We start from the raw sequence: 19476 nt of genomic DNA, 5'->3' as shown, positions 1-19476 counted from the left end.
ACGACAACCAAGTTTTTTTTCTTTGGTGGAAGTGAGAAAAGAATAGTTTTGTGCCAATGTTATTGTCCCATTGACTCAACATTACGATTCGTCGCTTGAGCTCATGGTGGGCAAGACGAGAGTGACCATGCAATGGCTAAAATCCTCAACATTTCATGGAAACACGGTCTTCCATTTTTTAGTTATTTTGCTGACAAAACTTAAGGTCCAGATCACCTGTGATCACATCAGAACCGCTACAAAATTTTGTAGCAGAGTAAGCTCATTTCAGTTACATATAGTGAAAGTTAACAAGTCACTGTAGGAGATCATTCTTGCAACATAGCATTAGTTAATAATTGAAGGGATCATCACAGGTTCCTTAAACAACAACTGCTGTTCTTCGTGCATCGACCCTAAACATGGGGCACCTTGAAAAGTATTAATGTGTCAGTGCTTTGACTTCTTTTATGTTGACTTTTGAACGGTTCATCATTCCATTGGTGTTAAAGGAAACAGATGATACTTTAACTTAACTGTTATGAGATATATTCATTCATTCTCCAACAGTACAACTGCTGGTTGTCAGTTACTGAAGCCTGACCATTATTGGACCAAGCTCGGATCCTTACAGAAGGGGAGACTGTGATGTGTTCTTGTCCTGAAGCTCCATTATTAACTGTAGTTCGTCAATTCCTTTCAGTTGAGGAATGGACGACTTCCAAGAAACAGTGGAGCAACGCGGCTGAGAAGGCTCTGGGTTCAGGTGCCAGTCCAGACAGGAGGAGGTCAGGGAACACAGGAGAGCTGGAGAAGCTTTCATGAAGCTGCTGTGATACTGGGCAAGAGAAGGACCGGTCTGCTCAAGGTTGTGATGGTCAAGTCCAAACCTGTTTTTGAGTGGTTTAATGTTCAGAGATGGAGTTGCCTTAGGACGTGTATGCGTGGGGTGACACAACAACACAAGTCAGCGATGATTAACTGTCCAAACGGGTCTTCAGGTGTTATGCAATGGCCGCAGAGCATTATGGGTAACACAAAAACATCCAACTAACTCCAAAGTTTCTTCTTCTGGTTCTCAACTTTCTTTTTCATTCCAGATTGTTCCGACTTTGTCCCTCTCTCACAATTCTTATTCTTCTTGCAGTTTTGTTTAATGGTCATCCTCTTTTTATGACATTTTATTTTGTTATAAATCACCTTTTTATTGTTGTTTGTACAAAGCATCCATTTTCACTTGGCAAGTTTCCTGACTGCTTGTTCTACTACAGTGTCTTTTGCATTTTCAATTTTTTTCTAGGTCTAGGGTTTCTTCTTATGTTTCTTATGTTTATGACTTCGACTTTGGCATCTCTTGACCTCTTTTGATTGGTTACATTTTGCGAGCATTTTGGTTTGTAGCGTGAAGCCCACACAGCTGGATGATTGAACCACTGCAAAAAGAAGCGAGCTGGGTCGTCATGAATAACAATGTAACTATAGATTTGTTGTGCTAATGGCTGCATGCAGAATTATTATATTGTATCTTTTATTTTTATCTGTGTGCGTGTGTTGTTTATATTCGGTATGAAGATTTCGCTATCAATAGGTATAAGAAGCAGTGTGTCGTCATGGCGACTTAACTGGAAGGAGAACAAAAATCCAGAGTAAAAGAAAATCATTTTATTTCTTTTTCACCAGTTCAGAAAACAACAAACAAACAAATACATACAAAAATAATATTAAAACAGCGAATCCATCACTGATAATGATGCTTCATTATTAATAACTTATTAAATAGACCACCGCAGCAGCAGTGACAAGTGTGGGAGGATGGAGGCGCTCCTCCCGCCTTCATGGCTGCCCTGATAGGCCACTGAATTACATCCCCCAAAGATTCATTAGTGAAAAACATTCGATCGTTCACAGAAGATCTGAGAAATTATGGACTAGAATTACAGATGGATTCCAGTCTACAAACTAAGACCCAAGACTTTTCACATCTTCTCGACTCTGATGGACAGCAGTTCTAACTGCTGAGACACTTCTACCGGCAGGTCATGGTTCACCTGCGATTGGAAGTAGCTGCCCACCTCCTTCACCTCCTTTCGCCAGAACTCCTGATCCAGCAAGAAGAGCTGATCCAGGTCCACATCTTCCTTCAACCCATCCAGATTCAGAGAGTCTCTGCAAGGCAGGAGGCCGACAGGCGAGGACTTGGCCTCAGCCTCGCCAGTCACCCGTCTGAACATCCAATCCAGAACACGGATGTTGTCGCCAAAGCCGGGCCACAGGAAGCCAGTGGTCGGGCTCTTGCGGAACCAGTTGACATGGAAGATCTTAGGAAGTTTGGCCCCGGGACGCTTGGCCATGCTGAGCCAGTGTGACAGGTACTGACCAAAGTTGTAGCCGAAGAAGGGACGCATGGCGAAGGGGTCGTGCATAATGACTTTTCCTGGAGACCCAGAAGTGCAAGTCAGTTGCCATTCACCTCCAATCTAGTTATAGAATCGAATCTAAAACTCACTTTTTTTTATGATCTGTCTCTAAGATCTATTCTAGAGAGCCATAATGTGTCAACCAGGAAGTTCGTCAGCAAGACCAAATTAGCTCCACTCCAAGAGTGTATTTAAAGAAGTTCAAGTCCCACACTGACCTTTGTGCTCAGCTGCAGCCGTGGCCTCTGACCTCATCGCAGCACCAACAAACACGCCGTGTTGCCAGCTGAACGCCTCGTACACTAGAGGCACACCTGAACGAATGAGACGGTGATGGTGAGATTAGCAACATCTGACTCTTGGTGTTTTTAGCTGTCCGACTTGAGTACTGCTCACCCTCAGGCCTGCGACCCCCAAAGATGATGGCCTCGATGGGGACGCCCTCGGGGGATTCCCAGAGAGGGTCGATGATGGGGCACTGGTCAGCCGGAGTGCAGAAGCGAGAATTGGGGTGAGCGCAGGGTTCATCTGGCAACACAAGTGAGGTGTTCAGTGGACGCAGCACACAGTGAAGAAAATCCACTTCAGGTAGTTCGGTTTATTGAGAGGGTTTTTTTCTGTTACTATCTCTTACCATCCTTGGTGCTCCAGGGTCGGTTCTTCCAGGAAGTGACAGTGACTCCCTCCGGCAGAGTTTCGTCCATGCCCTCCCAGTACACTCCGCCGTCGCTGGTCTCTGCAACGTTGGTGAAGATGGTGTTCTTGATGATGGTTGCCATGGCATTGGGGTTGGTTTTGCCAGAGGTGCCAGGAGCGACTCCAAAAAAGCCGTTCTCAGGGTTGATGGCACGGAGACGTCCTGAGAAATTACACAGAGATGAGCACTGGAGACCTGTCACTTGACCTGGGGTCGAGAGCCTAGAATTAAATCTGAACAATCCCAGAGGAACAAGGTGTTGTCCTGACAATCTGTGTCTTGGAAGTCTGCCATGATAACAAAAAGGACTCCAAATGAGGTGGGATCAATAAAACGTCCCTCACCTTGATCATCAAACTTCATCCAGGCAATGTCGTCCCCAACACATTCAACTTTCCAACCCGGAAGCGTGGGACAGAGCATGGCCAGGTTTGTCTTTCCGCAAGCACTCGGGAACGCCGCTGCCATGTACTTCTTCACCCCCGCAGGGTTTGTGATGCCGAGAATCTGAGCGGGACAAAACAGAATCGCACTATCAACTGCAGATTCTCAAGAACGATTCCGAAAGAGAAAATGAACTTGTGTCTGACCAGCATGTGCTCAGCGAGCCAGCCTTCCTCTTTGGCGATGCGGGACGCAATGCGCAGGGCGAAGCACTTTTTTCCTAAGAGGGAGTTTCCCCCGTAACCGCTGCCGAATGAGACAATCTGTCGGCGGTCTGGAATATGGGCGATCAGCGTCTGCTCTGGGTTGCAGGGCCAGTTGTTCACCAGAGGCTCTGAAAGAAACCCCCCCGTAAGTACTGTCTGGAGTCGGATCATTTCTCGACGCTGTGTGCATCAGAGCACCATCGTATTACCACATTAATACTGGATATACTCACACTCATAAGGAAAACAATGTCACCTACTTTTGACTGGCAGTGGACATCCGACTGAGTGCAGGCATCTGACGAACTCGCCGTTCCCCAGAGCGGACAAGACGGCCTTCCCCATCCGAGTCATCACTCTCATACTGGCCACTACGTAGGGAGAGTCAGTCAGCTCAACGCCGATCTTGGACAAGGGGGAACCCACTGGACCCATGCTGAAGGGGATCACATACATGGTGCGACCTGTGGAAACAACGGCAACGTTAGTCCCACCGAAGGTAACACGAGGAGGAGATCTCAGGTGCGGCGCTGGACCTTTCATGCAGCCTGGAAAGCGCAGGTTCATGGCTTTATCAAACTCCTCGAGGGACATCCAGCGGCCCAGTTGGCTCACACCGCCGTCCTGGGGTGTCGGCACTGTGTCCCTCTGTTCTCTGGTGACAATCACTGTCTTGCTTTCCACACGGGCCACGTCCCTCGGGTCGGTCCTGGCCAACCAGCTGTTGGAAGAAGACTGATGCTTGAGAGGATTTTCTTACTATTGTTTGATGGTCACAATAATCCAGCCAGACTTAAAGCATACTGAAGTGAATGAGGATGAATTAGTGATGCTTTACTGCACGACAGCAGCTGACAGATTTTGATCAGGAAGACGTTCACACTAAAGGGTTGCTGGCTGACAGGTTGGATTCAATTTCACACCTCAGCTGCTGCAAACATCAAGCTGAACCGACCGGGTTGACTGGTCTCTCTGAGATTTTGACCTTTTCCTCCGGAGCCGCAGACGTGGCTCTGACGCAGTAACAGGCGTGCCGATGTTTGGGAATGTGCATATGGAATCTGTCAGGTGCAGCTGAGAGCAAAAACATTTCCTCACCAGTTCTCGTATTTGGCGAGCTTCTTGATCATCCCCTGCTCCTCCAGCTGGGTCAGGATGGCTCGGTTCTCCTCGTCAGAGCCATCACAGATGTGCAAGGAGTCAGGCTGGCACAAAGTGACGTTGGCCTCCACGAACTCCCTAAGGGCCGGACTGAGGGAGCTCAAGTCGCCCTGGAGGACCCGCGGGCCGCTCTGGTTCTGGGACTGCAGCTGAGGTGGCATGACAGGGTACGGAGAGAGTGCGATGTGATCGAGGGTAGGTAACAAGGATGTCTGGGAGTCTGAGGAAAGAAGAGAGGAGACACTTTAGAAGAGTGAGCAGGACCAAACCAGCTGTGACACCACAGCATGTAGCAACATGACATGAGATAACAGCGTAACATGCAGAAACAACAAGTATATTATTCTAAAAAAAACATTTGGCGTTCCATCCACATTCACAGTTACACTTTTCAAATATTTAGTCAAACAATGGTTCATAAAAAATGCAAGAAATGTTTTGGCATAAAAACATTTTGACATAATTTATTTCCTTCAGTTCTTTTGAATTTTCTTTGTTGAAATAAATCAAATGATTCAAACTTAGCAGTAAAGTGAGAAGTGAAAATGTAATACATGAACCATGTCTCTTGTAATCACAGTTTTAACTTCAAATGGGAAGTTTGTGATTTTGAATGCTGAAGATGAGACTAAAAGTTCATATTTGATATGAGTTAGGAACGATCAACTAAAAGACAAAGTAAGTTATTTCTTGATCGAAATGCAAAAGCGAAAAATCCTGAAAAATGTCACACAGAAGTTGATGCTCACACATTTACCAAAAGCCACTTCAACATGAGCCCAAAAATACAAGACATTTTAGTTTCACAATCTAGTTTTGTCAGAAATCTCCTGATGGTTTTCTGATTATAAATTTAACTTAAGTCTCCAGAAAACAAATTACCAACTCCAGGTCTGCTGGAGTTTGAATGATGCAACCCTCCTCCTCCTCTCTGACCCCCATGGCAGCGTCCATCACCTCAGATGAATAGTTACCTCAGTCGTTTGTGCGGGTCTCTTCAGCTGTCACTCATCAGCTCTTCTAACTTCAGCGCAGAAACCTGCTTCTCTTTATACAGCGGGACGTCCTGGGGAAGGCGGGGGAGGACATGGGCAGAGTAGGGGAAGAGGGGGAGGCTTGGCCTGTGGAGTGTTTACATCAGCCCCTTGCGTCCTCGAGGTTTGGAAATCACATAGAGCTACTGCCAACAGTCAATCATTGATCTGCTGTTACGTCGTGGCCAGTTCGCTCCAGCTGGCGGAGGTTGCCTTCCCGTCTCACCTCCCTGTCTCAGCCATGGGTCTGACTTCCCCGTCTCATCTACCTGACACACCTCCTCAAACCAACAGGGCAGGCCAAGTGCAATTGAGAAACACTTTGTTCTATACTTCTTATATTTTAATTTTCACCATTTTATAAGGTGAAAAATGTCAGAACTAGACTTATTCTATTGATCCTTGTCATAAGTTGTCATACATGATGAGAAACATTCATACAGGAATATCTTCTATAAAGCCTTATGAATGAACTATGAATGTACGAACAATGCATGACAGATAAGTGCTTAAAGTACCAAGTGTTACCAAGTTTACTATTTTCCCCAACCTCTTTTAATCCCTTGTTTGTCTCATTTTTTTGTTACATATTTTTTTTCATTCTTCCTCCGTTCAAGGCCTTTCTCTTCTGAAAACTTAGACAGCAGCTGAACTTTGACCTAACCAAACCATGCTCATGTTCCGACCATCCAACGTGCCAGTTTATGACAAGGGCAGAGCTGTGGCTGTCCCCCTCCTATTGGCTGAGTGACAGGGGCTCGTCCCTGCCTGAAGTCAAAGGTCAACCTTGAGAATGTGTGAGTGTTTAAAGGCTGAACAATGGCAGAGACTTTGAAGGCCTTAAAAGGACGATGGGCTGAAGAAAGTACTGGTGCCATGAGCTCATCACTGGCTTTAAAGTCTCATGCACAAATAGAGGGTTGGTGAAGCAAGTTCTCCCAATTGTCTCAGTCACTGCGTAAGCTTGTGGATCCAAGTTTTCCTGAGGTCCACTACAGTCTGGGAATAATGGAACTGCATCAAAGGTCCAAGTCTGAGAAAGCAACACAAGAAGGCTGTTCAGTCACGTGTCTCTACGTGGTCAGCGCCATCATAGCTGTCATCTTCACATACGCCGTGCTGGTCTTCATCAGCACGGATCCAGGACACATCCTCTGATCCTTGACTCGCACCACAGTCTTCACCCTGTTTCCCTTCCGAGATCATGGGCCCCCGTGATCCTCATTGGAAGAGAAAAGCTCTACTCTGAGTATCTGTTTCTCACCCTGCTTGGTACAATAAAGGTTGCCTCAACAGAGTTTTGACCAAACCTCGCATCTTAGTCTTCCATGATCAGTCCTCTGAGTCTCTTTTGTGTGACCAAGACAGACTACGCCAGGGGTCACCAATGTCGTACCCACAATTGCAACAAGACTGATGACCCCTGGACTTCACTCAGACACAAGGATCCAGCAGCATTTGATTATGGCGTCATTGAACCACACCATGAAAACACCCCACAATCGGACACTTTTCAAACAACGTTGATATAAATGACCAGATCTGCAATCCACACGGGCTGGGGGTCCCACATACAGCAACTACAGTAGACATGCCACGGTCCATTTAGCTCAGTGGGAAGTCAGAGCTGCGAAGTGCATCACGGCCAAGTTCATCACCTTCCAGTCAGAGTCGGAAAAAACAAGATACTGACGTCCACAAAAGCTACTCTCACTCTGGCTTGTTTGGATATGAGCAACTTCTAGAGAAATACACGGTCTGTTTGCAATTGCGAACCCCGCTGGATCAAGAGGAAAGACACATTTGTAGACAGTGTTTGCTTCTTTTCCATATTTCATTGATTCAAAACCTCTACTTCTTGTCTACGTTTGGGGAAGCCATCTTGCATGGCATACTCAGGTGGAAATGACTTGGAAATCCTACAGCAGATGACATCACCAGGGGACGAGACTGGGAATATCTGAGTTTCAGACACAATTGGCACACAGTCACTTGGGGGCAGTAAGCTTTATATGTTGTTGCTGTAATTGGACCACCCCACGGTCAAGTTTGAGAATGAACCAATGGGCTGCTTACTTATCTGACTGCCCACCAAGACAAGCGGCGCATCCGGTGTCAATCAAAACAGCTGTGTTTTGAGGACACCTGTAGAGAATATATAAAGTGACTTGGCTTTAAATGCTTGACCAATGGGAGGGTTGGCGTGAGACTGATGACAGCTGGCTAATAGCCGCTACAAGCCTCCTTTTCTTAACATGACGGCACAGATGTGGAACTCAGCTTTGATTCTAGAATTGAACATCTGTCCGCGAGCAGCTAATCCAATTTGCAGCCGTCGCAAACCTTTCTCATGCAGGTGGAGCCAGTGGAAGCAAGGTGACTTGAGCACCTGAATCCATTTGACTCATGAGCCCAGTTCAGAGTGAAGACACATGAACTTGTGCGCTCACTTCCACCCTCTCACAGCTCTAACAAAGGATGAACACGAACGTGACATAACACCCTCATCTGCTCTGTTGCATCAACATTTATCATCCGTCATTCATAGAGCTGACCCGAAGACCTGAACTTGTTGATGGTTCAGCAGAAAACCGTGTTGCCTTACATTCTGTTTACACGCTTAAGTGCGACGAGATCGACTGAATGGCTTATCGAGGATCGCGAAGAAAAGCCGATAACGCTATCAGGCCTGACGTCACGTCAGGTCAGTGTGTGGACACGACTGACTCTCACTGTCATGAAGACGTTGGATGAGGAAAGAAGCTTGCTCATCTTGGATCAAGAAACATGTTATCATGGAGACTGATATGTGAATGAGAGGCCTGATGTTACGCCAACAGGGAACTAGCTAGAGTGTGACTTTGGTGGTAACATACTCAAGTGACCAGGCACATGTGCGGCCTATGTATTGTGCTTGTGCAACACTTCCCCTCCGTGATGTTTATTGAAAACAGTCCTGGAACATGTGTGAGCGACTGTTTCCTCATGTTAGACTTTAACCGCCGCTGATAACCTGAGTTTTGAAGCGCTTTGATGAATGCTGACAACACAACCTGTTTTTCTGCCGCGACTGTCGTCACTGTCCGCAGTAAACATGTTTAACCCTCGAGTGAAACTCACACATGTAAACAGTGACGACAGAAATGTGGTCTGAAGTTCTGGACTGGTCAGCTGTCCTGTTCACAGGTGTCGTCGCTGAACTGGATCAGATTGTTCTTCACCTCTTCAGGCCAAAACAGCCCAACTTTGCTTTTAAACTGTTCCCATACTGAGCCAAGACAAGGTAGTGTTGTCTGAGCGGACACCTTTGGACGTGTGAAGGGCGTCCGACCAACACTTATCTCTACTGCCTCAAGGGACTTCAAAGTGGCTGATGTAACGGAAGTCAGTGGATGGAACAAAGGCAGAAACTTGCTCAGCAAAGAGGTTCAGTGTTGAGGTCACCACACGACGACTCTACAAATCAGTTTTTCAACATCTGAGGCAAATGTGCATGAGTCCAGTGATTAAAAGATCTTGTCCACAGATCTTCAATCCTCTGACAACTCAATGGTCACCCGAGCGCAAACCTACTAGCGCTTGTCATTTGACCACTGACCCACCCCTTCTGACCCAGTAGGCAGTGCAAGGTCTGCACCTCACTCTGGGCAGCTTGCACCATCCGACCTCAGCAGGTCCTCTGATCTTCAAGTTCTCCCCCACCACACTTCAGCCCCCTTCACTCACCTCTGGAACTGACCAATCTGGTCAGCTAATAGGTCCGAAATGAGGACAATTTTCCAGCAGGTTCTACAAGATATCAAAGACTGATCCGGATTTTAGTGGGGGATTTCCAAAGTGAGCATTACTAACACTTGCGTGTTTGTTTAAATTTTGTCGTATACCAGATTGGTATTCGGATCCAGGAACGTTTTTTTAAGGATATTTTGTCATTGGGGGTGGACTTACACTGGTTGGTGGGAGTTTGCGCTCTCTGGGTGCTTTTATAGTTTACGCTTTATTTCCCATTTTGAATTGAATTCTTCCATTGCTATTTTTGCCTGTCAAAAATAAAGACAAAAATACATTGAAAACATTTCATGCAGATAATGTCATGGTTACACTGTCTTATAGACTTAGACTTAGACTTAGACTTTCTTTATTGTCATTGCACAAAACATATTTCTATATGATGGCAACGAAATTTCGGTCTGAGGCCTCCAGTTTCCAAAAACAAACGAAATGTCCAAAAATAAATAGATAGATAAATAATAATAAAATAATAACAGATAAGTGCCAGTCCAGAGGATGTACAATTGAACAAATAAACAGTATTGCAGCTATTGTCCCATGTTCAGCAACCTGACAGCACCAGGAACAAAACTGTTCCTGAATCTGGTGGTTCTGCATCGGATGCTACGGAACCGTCTGCCAGATGGCAGGAGGGAGAACAGTGCATAGTTTGGATGAGTAGAGTCCGCGATGATCCTTTGTGCCCTGGATAAGCAGCGAATATCTGCTATATCCTTGATGGCAGGGAGCGGGGTCCCGGTGATTTTCTCCGCTGTCCTCACCACCCTCTGCAGAGACTTCCAGTCTGATGCACTGCAGCTCCCAGACCAGACGGAGATGCAGCTGGTCAGCAGGCTCTCGATTGTCCCTCTGTAGAAGGTGGTCAGGATGGGGGGGGGCAGGGAAGCTCTTCTCATCCGCCTCAGGAAGTGCAGACGCTGCTGTGCCTTCTTTGCCAGGGAGGAGGTGTGGAGTGACCAGCTAAGATCGTCTGTGATGTGCACACCCAGGTATTTGGTTGTACTCACCACTTCCACAGCCCTGTCGTTGATGTAAAGAGGGGCATGGCTGTGTCTTGATCTCCCGAAGTCCACGACAATCTCCTTTGTCTTGTCGAGATTCAGGGCCAGATTGTTTGTCTCACACCAGTCCACCAGATGTTGCACCTCCTCCCTGTAGGCCAGTTCATCATTGTCCTGGATGAGACCCACAACCATTGTGTCGTCCGCGTACTTCAGGATGTGGTTGCTGCTATACTTGGGGCGACAGTCGTGGGTCAGCAGAGTGAACAGCAGTGGGCTGAGGACACATCCCTGAGGGGAGCCGATGTTCTGGGAGATAACACTTGACGTGTTACTTCCTACTCGGACAGACTGGGTTCTGTTGGTGAGAAAGTCCAGCAGCCAGTTGCACATGGAGGTCTCCACTCCTAGTTGCTCCAATTTATGTACCAGGTCCTGTGGGATGATGGTATTAAAAGCTGAGCTGAAGTCCAGGAACAGCATCCGAACCAGAGCGTTCTTCTTCTCTAGGTGCTCCAGGCTCAGGTGGAGAGCAGTGGAGATGGCGTCCTCAGTGGAGCGGTTCGGCTGGTACGCAAACTGGAACGGGTCGAATGAGGCGGGGAGTATGGAGACGATGTGGTCCTTCACCACCCTCTCGAAGCACTTCATGATGGTGGATGTTAGTGCAACGGGGCGAAAGTCGTTCAGACACGTGGTGGTCGGTTTCTTGGGCACAGGAATAATTATGGCCGACTTGAAACATGGAGGGACGACCGCCTGGGTCAGAGAGGTGTTGAAGATGTCCGTGAGCACTTGGGACAGCTGGTCAGCACATTCCTTAATCAGTCGTCCAGGAATGTTGTCAGGGCCTGCAGCCTTACTTGCGTTCACCTTCCTCAGAGTTCTCTGCACCGTAGCGGTGTCCAGTCTGAGCGTCTGTTCGTCAGAGTGGGGGGCAGCTTTCCTCGCAGGGTTGGTATTGAGAGCTTCAAACCTTCCAAAGAAGTTATTCAGCTCATTGAGGAAGCTGATGTCGTCACGGCAGGGAGGGGGAGAGGCTTTATAGCCTGTGACCGTCTGGATGCCCTGCCACAGTTGCCTGGTGTTGCTGGCATTCTGAAAGAAGCCTTGGACCTTCCGACTGTGGGCGCGCTTCGCTGCCCGGATTTCACGGTTCAGATTCGCCCTCGCTGATCTGAGTGCCGCTCCATCTCCAGATTTGAACGCAGCATTTCGCTCCCTCAGTCTATCACGCACCTCTTTCGTCATCCAAGGCTTCTGATTGGCCCGAGTGACGATGGTCTTGTTGACTGTGACCCTCTCCATGCACCAGTGGATGTAGCCAGTCACCACTGACGCATACTCCTCCACGTCTGTTTGCTGACTACAGTCCGTAGCAGCATCCTTGAACATGCTCCAGTCAGTACGTTCAAAACAGTCCTGAAGGGCTGACATGGCTCCCTCTGGCCACACTCTCACTGTCCTCACTGCTGGTTTCTCTCTGATGAGCAGGGGCTGGTATGCAGGGACCAGCAACACAGAGAGATGATCTGAGGAGCCGAGGTGAGGACGAGGGACAGCTCTGTACGCCTTCTTGATGTTGGTGTAGACCAGGTCCAGGGTGTTCTCCCCACGAGTAGCGAAGTCCACATGCTGGTGAAAGGCTGGAAGCACAGTCTTCATATTGGCCTGGTTAAAGTCCCCTGCCACAATGAAGACACTCTCCGGGTGTGTGGACTGCACGTCGCTGATGGCTTGATGGAGGACACTCAGGGCCTGTTTGCAGTCAGCGCTTGGAGGGATGTACAGGGCCACCACTGTGACGCTGGTGAACTCACGTGGCAAGTAGAAGGGTCTGCATTTCACAATCAGAAACTCTATGTCCACACAGCAGTGACTGGAGACCAGAGTTGTGTTGATACACCAGTTGTTGTTGATGTAGATGCAGACACCCCCTCCCCGGGTTTTACCTGTGAGCACGTGGTTCCTGTCCGCCCTGAACGCTGTTAGCCCTTCCAGGCTAATAGCGGTGTCCGGGACAGAAGAGTTGAGCCACGTCTCCGTGAGGATCAGCACGCAACAGTTCCGTGTCTCCCTTCGGGTGTTCAAGTCCAGTTTCAAATAGTCCAGTTTGTTTTCTAGCGAGCGCACGTTAGAGAGCAGGACCGACGGGAGCGGCGAGCGGAACGGGTTAGCATTTAGCTTAGCCTTAATTCCGCCGCGGCAACCGCGCTTCTGCTTCCTCTCGCACCGCCTCCGATGTCCCCCGTGATGATGATCCCTGCTGCTGGGGAGGGGCTTCGCTGTGCTGTAGGTCTCTGAATCTGACTGGCGGGGCTTCGCTATGCTGTAGATCCTTGGATCCGACCGGTGGAACAGACCGAGGTCGTGTAGCGTCGTCCGTGTCTCCGCGCTAACGGGATAAAAGCCGTTGAAATCCCTCAGATTAATAATCGTTTGCCGGTCATATCCTAATAAACGCATTGCGCCGTTTCCACTGTTTGTTCGTTCGTTCGTTGATTGTTTCATTTTCATTGTATTATACATACATTTGGCTTTGTTACCGGGAGCCTCAGTAGCCGCTGCCTGACAAGGCGCCGCCATCAAAGAAATGCTATAACAATGAAGTAGCAAAATGTAAGTTACATTCCTGGGTGGACGGCCACCCACTATTGGCAGTTTCACAGAGTCCAGAGTGAGTCGCCCCCGAACATGAAAGTCAAGGACTGTGCAACTCTTGAGAACTCAATACCATGTTAGCAGTAACCTTTAAGACTTTAAATGATGATGTGACAGGTGGTTTCCGGGAATCACAACAGAATCATAAAATTGAATTGAGTTTACGTTAGTTATCACTCCCCACAGCACTAGTCTAAAGTTCGGTTCAGGTTTTTGAATTGAAAGACGTGCAGGAGCGACAGAAAGTCACCCCATAAAGTCGTCATGTGGTGATGTTCGACCTAAAATCCTGGCCCATGCACGACGCTCAGCAGAGAGAGAACCCCACCCAGTGGACACAAGCTGTGACGACAAAGATGACAGGTGCATGAGCTGTCTGAAGTGGTCCCAGCTTCAGTGTTATTAAATAAGTTTTTTACTGAACTATCAGAATTACAACAACATAACTCAGCAAATATGCTTAGAGGTACAGCGATCACAAGAAATCAGAGACTTTGCGTCTTATTCTACAAAGTTATATTTTGTAACGGCAATATCCATAATAATTTGTGAATAAATGTTTGAGTTTGTTTTTAAATACATTCCTTCCGTAATGGAATCAGCTATTTTTGTTTTGAATCACAGTGAGTAAATCCAGATCAATATTGAAGATGTTAATGCAGCGAATATAAAGAGAGTTGACAGCTTCAGTCATGTATTTTCATTCATAACTTCACTTTGAAATCGAAATGACGTCACAGGCTTTTGAGGTCAACAGTCAACAGCCAGAGATTAACTCTTATTTCTGCATCAGTACTAAGGTGAAAGGTTTTTGTTGACTTTAATCGCTTTCTTTGCTTTCCTTGATGTTCACAAGGTCCTGGGACGCCAGACGTTGACAGAAGTTGTTTTAAGTAATTTTTTGAGTTTTGAAAAAGTGTCGATTTTTGGCATTTTGACAAATATATATGACCCCATTGCTCTGATTTGGCTGTTGCTATATCTAAACATAGGGAGTCGGAGGAGTTTGGAGAAGGCTTTCGATCAGTAAAAGGCACTTCTGGAAAATTGTCAGGTATCTCAGAAGGGGGAGGCAGTAAGGATCAAACTCTGCTGACTTCAACTGATGTTGTCGTTGGAAAGTACGCATTGAGGAAGTCTTAAACCTACACATTTCACCTGATGTAAGGGAGACAGAACTGGAGGATAAATGGCCAGTGTTTGCTAATATCTCAGGATCAATGTTTTTGAGAATCAACTGGTCTGATTCTCTGACCTCCCTCTCTAGGTTGTAGTAAAGTGTTGAAGTCATACTAGTGACATACTCTTCAAAAACGCTTCACTTTCTGGTCCGTAGGTTGGAAAAAGTCCTACCCACAATTGTTCGTGAGGATCAAACAGGCTTCATTAAAAACCGCTATTCCTATTTTAATACCAGACGTCTTTTTAACATCCTGTATTCTCCTGCTGTACATGCGTCAGAGTGCGTGCTCTCCTTAGATGCAGAGAAAGCGTTCGATCGTGTTGAATGGAAATACCTTTTTGTAATATTAGAGAAATTTGGTTTTGGAGGAAACTTTATTTCTTGGATTAAAATACTTTACTTGTGCCCAACTGCATCTATCTTAACTAATGGCCAACAGTCGGAACCCTTTCAATTACAGCGGGGAACACGACAGGGTTGCCCACTCAGCCCATTATTATTTGATCTAGCTCTTGAACCATTAGCCATCGCCCTACGTAGCTGCAAAGACATATCAGGGATATGGAGGAATGGTGTTGAACACAAGGTCTCATTATATGCGGATGACCTACTGGTCTACATTTCTGACTGAGATTGTTCTATTCAGCCCTTTATGTTACTACTCCAAAAATTTAGTCAATTTTCTGGTTACAAGTTAAACATAAACAAAAGTGAGCTTCTTCCAATTAACGGTGATGAAGTAATAAATCATTTAAATCTTCCATTCAAGATTGTCAAAAACCAGTTTACGTATCTTGGCACTACAGTAACAAGAAAACACAAAGAGCTTTTTGAAGTGAACTTCCTTAAGTTGCTATATCAAGTAAAGAAGAGCCTCACTCACTGGTCGCCTCTATCTACCACTCTCATTGGCCGAGTAAACTCTATTAAAATGAACGTACTTCCCAAATTTCTGTATCTCTTTCAAACCATACCTACTTTCATCCCCAAATCCTTTTTTGACTCAGTAGACTCCATCATATCCTCGTATATATGGAAAGGCAAACGACCTCGGTTAAACAAATCTCATTTACAGACCTTTTATTCTGTATTTTGAGAACCTCAAGACACTATAATCTGTACCATTGAACGTCATTATTTGTCCAATCTGTATTGAACATCACATTACTCAAGGTGTGTTTATATTTTTATAAAGGTATGAACCCGACATCCAGCTTTGTTTAATGATTAACTTTTGTGTCCTTAAACTATTTGTGCTGTGTGACGTCTAAAGATGGGAAACTAAACTCTCAACTGACGTAGGTAAAGGGAGGTAAGGGATATGGTTTTGATGTTTATTTTTATTTTTGTTGTTGCTTTTTATTTCTATTTTTTTTGACACACTTGACTTGTATGTATATGTACATGTGTCTATATGAATGGGTATATATATATATATATATATATATATATATATGTTTTCATTTACTTCAATGTGTCTATGTTTTCTAAAATCAATAAAAAATATTTGAAACTAAAAACGCTTCACTTCAGTCTGGCTCCCATGGCACTCTTTATGTACAGTCGAGTCCCTCTTGGAGGCCGAGCACTTCTGGTACAAGGTGACCCTCATGGGTGGATAGACAACTCTCGCAATGACCTGTGGTGTTGTCCACATCCTCCACATCTTGGCCGACGGCAGGAGTCCAGGAGGCCACTCGAACGATGACCTCTCTGATGACCTCTGAGAGGAAATGTAACGAAAAATCAAATACAAATTTGGTGAGTCCAAACCTTCAATGGTGTCGGCTAAATCCTCCATGTCTCTCAGTTGACTGGCCTCGCCATATATGCCTTGTATTGATCTCCATAACAAAGGAGGGAGCTCCTGTTTTGGTGGACGGCTTCACAAGTTGTAATGGTAAGGAGGATGCTCAGAGCCGGGTGCTCTACGTTGTGAACTCCCCAGGGGTCCTGTAGCATTCACCCTTCATTGTGACACCATGTCATGACAGAGACGCCAGACGTACACTTGTATATTCACACTTCAATTTTATTAACAAACGCTGTATGAATGTGTTTCGCTTACAATAACGTGACACATGCAAACAAGCAAAACCATACACAACCTACACAAATAATTAACAAGTGGTCATATGTTGACCACATCAACAGTTGAACACAAACTTCAACAGCTATTTACAAGCACCCAGGTGTGTTGTGAGTGCCTCTTGCACATGTTTAGGTGCCACTTGTAGAAGGACGGTTCTGGGCAGAGGCCTCCTCCTCCTCACGCACCATGTCAGCGTGCCACTGTTCCACTGTTCGGCCATCAGACTGGGAGCAGAAAGACACCTTCTTGTATCTGCTGTGGCCAGTCATACGTGTCTTTGGCTGGCCACAGTAGCTACAGTTGAACACACGCCTGACCTTCTTGGGGGTCGCGGAACTGTCCTTTTCCTGGGCCACTCGGGCTCTCTCCTGTTGTACTTTCCACCTCCACAGCGTCGTACGGGAGACTGTTCTGGCGGGGTGCGAGCTGGAGGAGGTGGAGGGACCGGCGGCGGAGGACGAGGGGCTGGTGGTGGCGGGGGCGGCTGAGAGGGTGTCAACTGAGGAAAACGACGTTCCGGCACGCTCGACGGAGGTCACTGCCAGACCAGACTCGTCAGCGGACAGGTTGTGTTGCATGGGCCGGTCCGGCTGTACGGCCTCAGGCAGCAGATTCTGGGCAGTGGGAAGGGACTCGGATGTCTTTGGGGCACTGGGGGATGTTACACTTGATTGCAGCGTCTCCCTCGCTGCGGCCTTGGAGCGTTCATTGTACCTGAGAGAAAGAGTCAAACAAACATGTCAACATTGGCTATGCCAATTCTTCAGGAGACTGACACGGGAGCACTCACCAGGATGACACGGTCCGCTGGTTCACCTCATACAGGGCGATATGAGTGTTTGCCATCAAGGTGTGACAGGTCACTACATTTTCACGGATCATTTTGTAATCCCTAATAACGCCGCCCCAACGATGAACGCGGACCCCAGCGATCGTTGTGCCCTCATCTTCTCGGGCCCGGCACAGCTGCAGCAAGAGGGCCTCCACTAACCTGCTCACCTTGGGAGACTGCGCCGCTCCCGCCCCCTTACCAGGGACGGTACTGCAGGCAGAAGCGCACACACGAGTACAGCATTAGCTTACGAACTGTTGAGTCCGACGTTGACTTACCACTTCACGCTATCCACGGCCAAAGCCGTGTCAGCGCGCATGTGGCTTGTCTGAAAATGGCCCTGGACGAACCTGTCCCGATGACGCGGCAGGAAGGACACCGTCTGCTTGTCCCTGTCAGGCAAGCGCTGCCACAGGGCAATGATGTCGTTGGCCTGCCTCTGGGACACAAAGGGCCGGTGCCTGAGCTCGGCGAGGGCAAGAGCCAGCGCCACGACGTGATGGTAACCTGGGAGGCCGTCCGGACCGACTACGATCTGGTCAGTGGGAAAGAGAGGTGGGTCAGTGCACCAGGCGGATCGTGCCTCACATGGATGAGGACTCACCTCCTCCTCCTCCTGCTCCTCCCCCTCCTCCTGCAGCTGCTGCTCCATCTCAGTGTTGGCCTTCTCACGCTCTTGGAGGAGGAACGCGTGGTGGTATTTTAACAGGCGGATCTCCTCCGGCTGCTCCTCCTCATCGTTGTCGTCCAGTCCCTCCTCACCGTCCTGCTCGAAACCCTCAGAGGACTCCTCTTCGTCAGGGTCTCCTAGATCTTGCTGCAGCACGGCCCCTGTTTGTGAGTACAGGTACTCCACCCCGATGAGCTCTCCTGCAAGACAGGTACACTGACGATGAGGCGCTGCACAGCTGCTTCCCTCGAAGGACCTAGGTCTTACCTGTGTACTCCCTGGGCACGGTGTAGGTCTCGACCAGAGTCTTGCCCAAGAACATCTGGGTATCGTGGCTGAAACTGTCCACCAGCTGGGCGTTGGAGCACCGCACAGCTGACATGTTGGCTTCCTTGACGGAGGCTCTGCCCCTGTCCTCGTTCCATCGCGCCAGGCCCTCCAGAAGGTACACTTGGAAGTGCACGTCGCTGGCAGAGGTGCCTGTCGACACAAAGAGACAATGAGCTCGACATGGCTCCTCCTCAGAGACCCGCGAGATTCGTACTTACCTGGGATAAAGCGCCACAGGTGCAGGTGAAACGATTGCAGGGATGTGGACCCCCTGGCGCACCGGTAGACAGGGAGCTTCACCCCACCTTTGGTGATCTCGCCCGTCTGAGTGTAGAGTGCCACTCCCGCGGGGTCCTGGATGCAGTCCAGATGTTGGCGCTGCGTCCTCCAGATCTCCTCCATCCTGGCACGATCAATCAGGGGAACGCCCTGTGTGTCGGTCTTGGTCCAGAAGGTGTCCAGCACCTCCTGAATGAGCCGGCACGTCTCCTCCGCACCCCTTGTGCGACGCCGGCAGTGATGGGCCAGCTCCTTGGCCGTGAGCGTCACGCAGACGTCCGCTCCCTCCTGGGACTGCTTGGCCTGCTCCAGGCGGGCCACATCTGTGGCATCCCACTCAAAGATGGCGTAAAACAGCCGCGCCATGAACAGGCCGTAAAGCAGGTGAGCGTCGGTGGTTACACCTCCAGCGAACCGCCGCATGAGGTGCCACACATCCAGCCGGACCACAAGCTCAGGCCACTCGTGGAACAGTTGCCCCACCCGTGACTGTCCCACGCTGGTGCAGCAGTCTCGGTCCACGTACAGGACCTTTGGAGGGGCCTGCCCCGCGTCACGGTACCGCTGCACCAGTCCCGACGCCATGTCTGCCAGTCCAGTCCCCTCCGCCGCTGTGAGGACGGACATGAGCACCTGCCCGTGCTCATTGCAGACGGTCGTTGACTCGGCGGCGGCGCCTGTAAACTTCTTGGTGACCT

General features: G+C 48.2%; 2 protein-coding genes across 3 annotated transcripts; both read right to left on the bottom strand.

Moving 5' to 3' along the window:
* Nucleotides 1–1626: 1626 nt before the first annotated feature.
* Nucleotides 1627–9232, bottom strand: pck1 (phosphoenolpyruvate carboxykinase 1 (soluble)). Of its 2 annotated transcripts, none has more exons than XM_053867982.1 (10): nt 9059–9232; nt 4842–5124; nt 4280–4464; nt 4004–4207; nt 3684–3871; nt 3438–3600; nt 3031–3255; nt 2793–2924; nt 2615–2710; nt 1627–2413 (listed from the first exon to the last, which is right to left on the bottom strand). In XM_053867982.1, exons 1-10 carry the CDS (start codon nt 9060–9062, stop codon nt 1956–1958), a joined length of 1938 nt encoding a protein of 645 aa, XP_053723957.1. In that variant the 5' UTR covers nt 9063–9232; the 3' UTR covers nt 1627–1955. The 2 variants fall into 2 exon arrangements, with proteins under 2 accessions (XP_053723957.1, XP_053723958.1); XM_053867983.1 differs by lacking the exon at nt 9059–9232 and adding an exon at nt 5879–6680.
* A 7502-nt stretch (nt 9233–16734) lies between these two features.
* Nucleotides 16735–18968, bottom strand: LOC128761063 (uncharacterized). Its single transcript, XM_053868953.1, has 6 exons — nt 18718–18968; nt 18437–18649; nt 18104–18369; nt 17850–18034; nt 17458–17709; nt 16735–17381 (listed from the first exon to the last, which is right to left on the bottom strand). The coding sequence occupies exons 1-6, from the start codon at nt 18899–18901 to the stop codon at nt 16796–16798; spliced, it is 1686 nt and encodes a 561-aa protein (XP_053724928.1). The 5' UTR covers nt 18902–18968; the 3' UTR covers nt 16735–16795.
* Nucleotides 18969–19476: the final 508 nt, after the last annotated feature.

The sequence above is a fragment of the Synchiropus splendidus genome, chromosome 6, assembly GCF_027744825.2.
Source record: "Synchiropus splendidus isolate RoL2022-P1 chromosome 6, RoL_Sspl_1.0, whole genome shotgun sequence".
In the NCBI taxonomy this organism is placed as follows: domain Eukaryota; kingdom Metazoa; phylum Chordata; class Actinopteri; order Syngnathiformes; family Callionymidae; genus Synchiropus; species Synchiropus splendidus.
The sequence above is the reverse complement of the archived record's forward strand: the minus strand, read 5'-3'. Positions and strand labels throughout refer to the sequence as shown.

Bases quoted from the DNA above. Each gene is read 5' to 3' on its own strand.
- pck1 (XM_053867982.1), bottom strand. The intron at 4,465-4,841 runs GTGAGGAAATGT...TTCTTCCAACAG, and splicing joins CTCGCCAAATACGAGAACTG to CTGGTTGGCCAGGACCGACC. The intron at 3,601-3,683 runs GTCAGACACAAG...TGTCCCGCTCAG, and splicing joins GGCTCGCTGAGCACATGCTG to ATTCTCGGCATCACAAACCC.
- LOC128761063 (XM_053868953.1), bottom strand. From the start codon at position 18,901: ATGGAGGAGATCTGGAGGACGCAGCGCCAACATCTGGACTGCATCCAG. The intron at 18,370-18,436 runs GTAAGACCTAGG...CCTGTCTTGCAG, and splicing joins CGTGCCCAGGGAGTACACAG to GAGAGCTCATCGGGGTGGAG. The intron at 17,710-17,849 runs GTTCGTCCAGGG...TTCTGCCTGCAG, and splicing joins CTGCCGCGTCATCGGGACAG to TACCGTCCCTGGTAAGGGGG.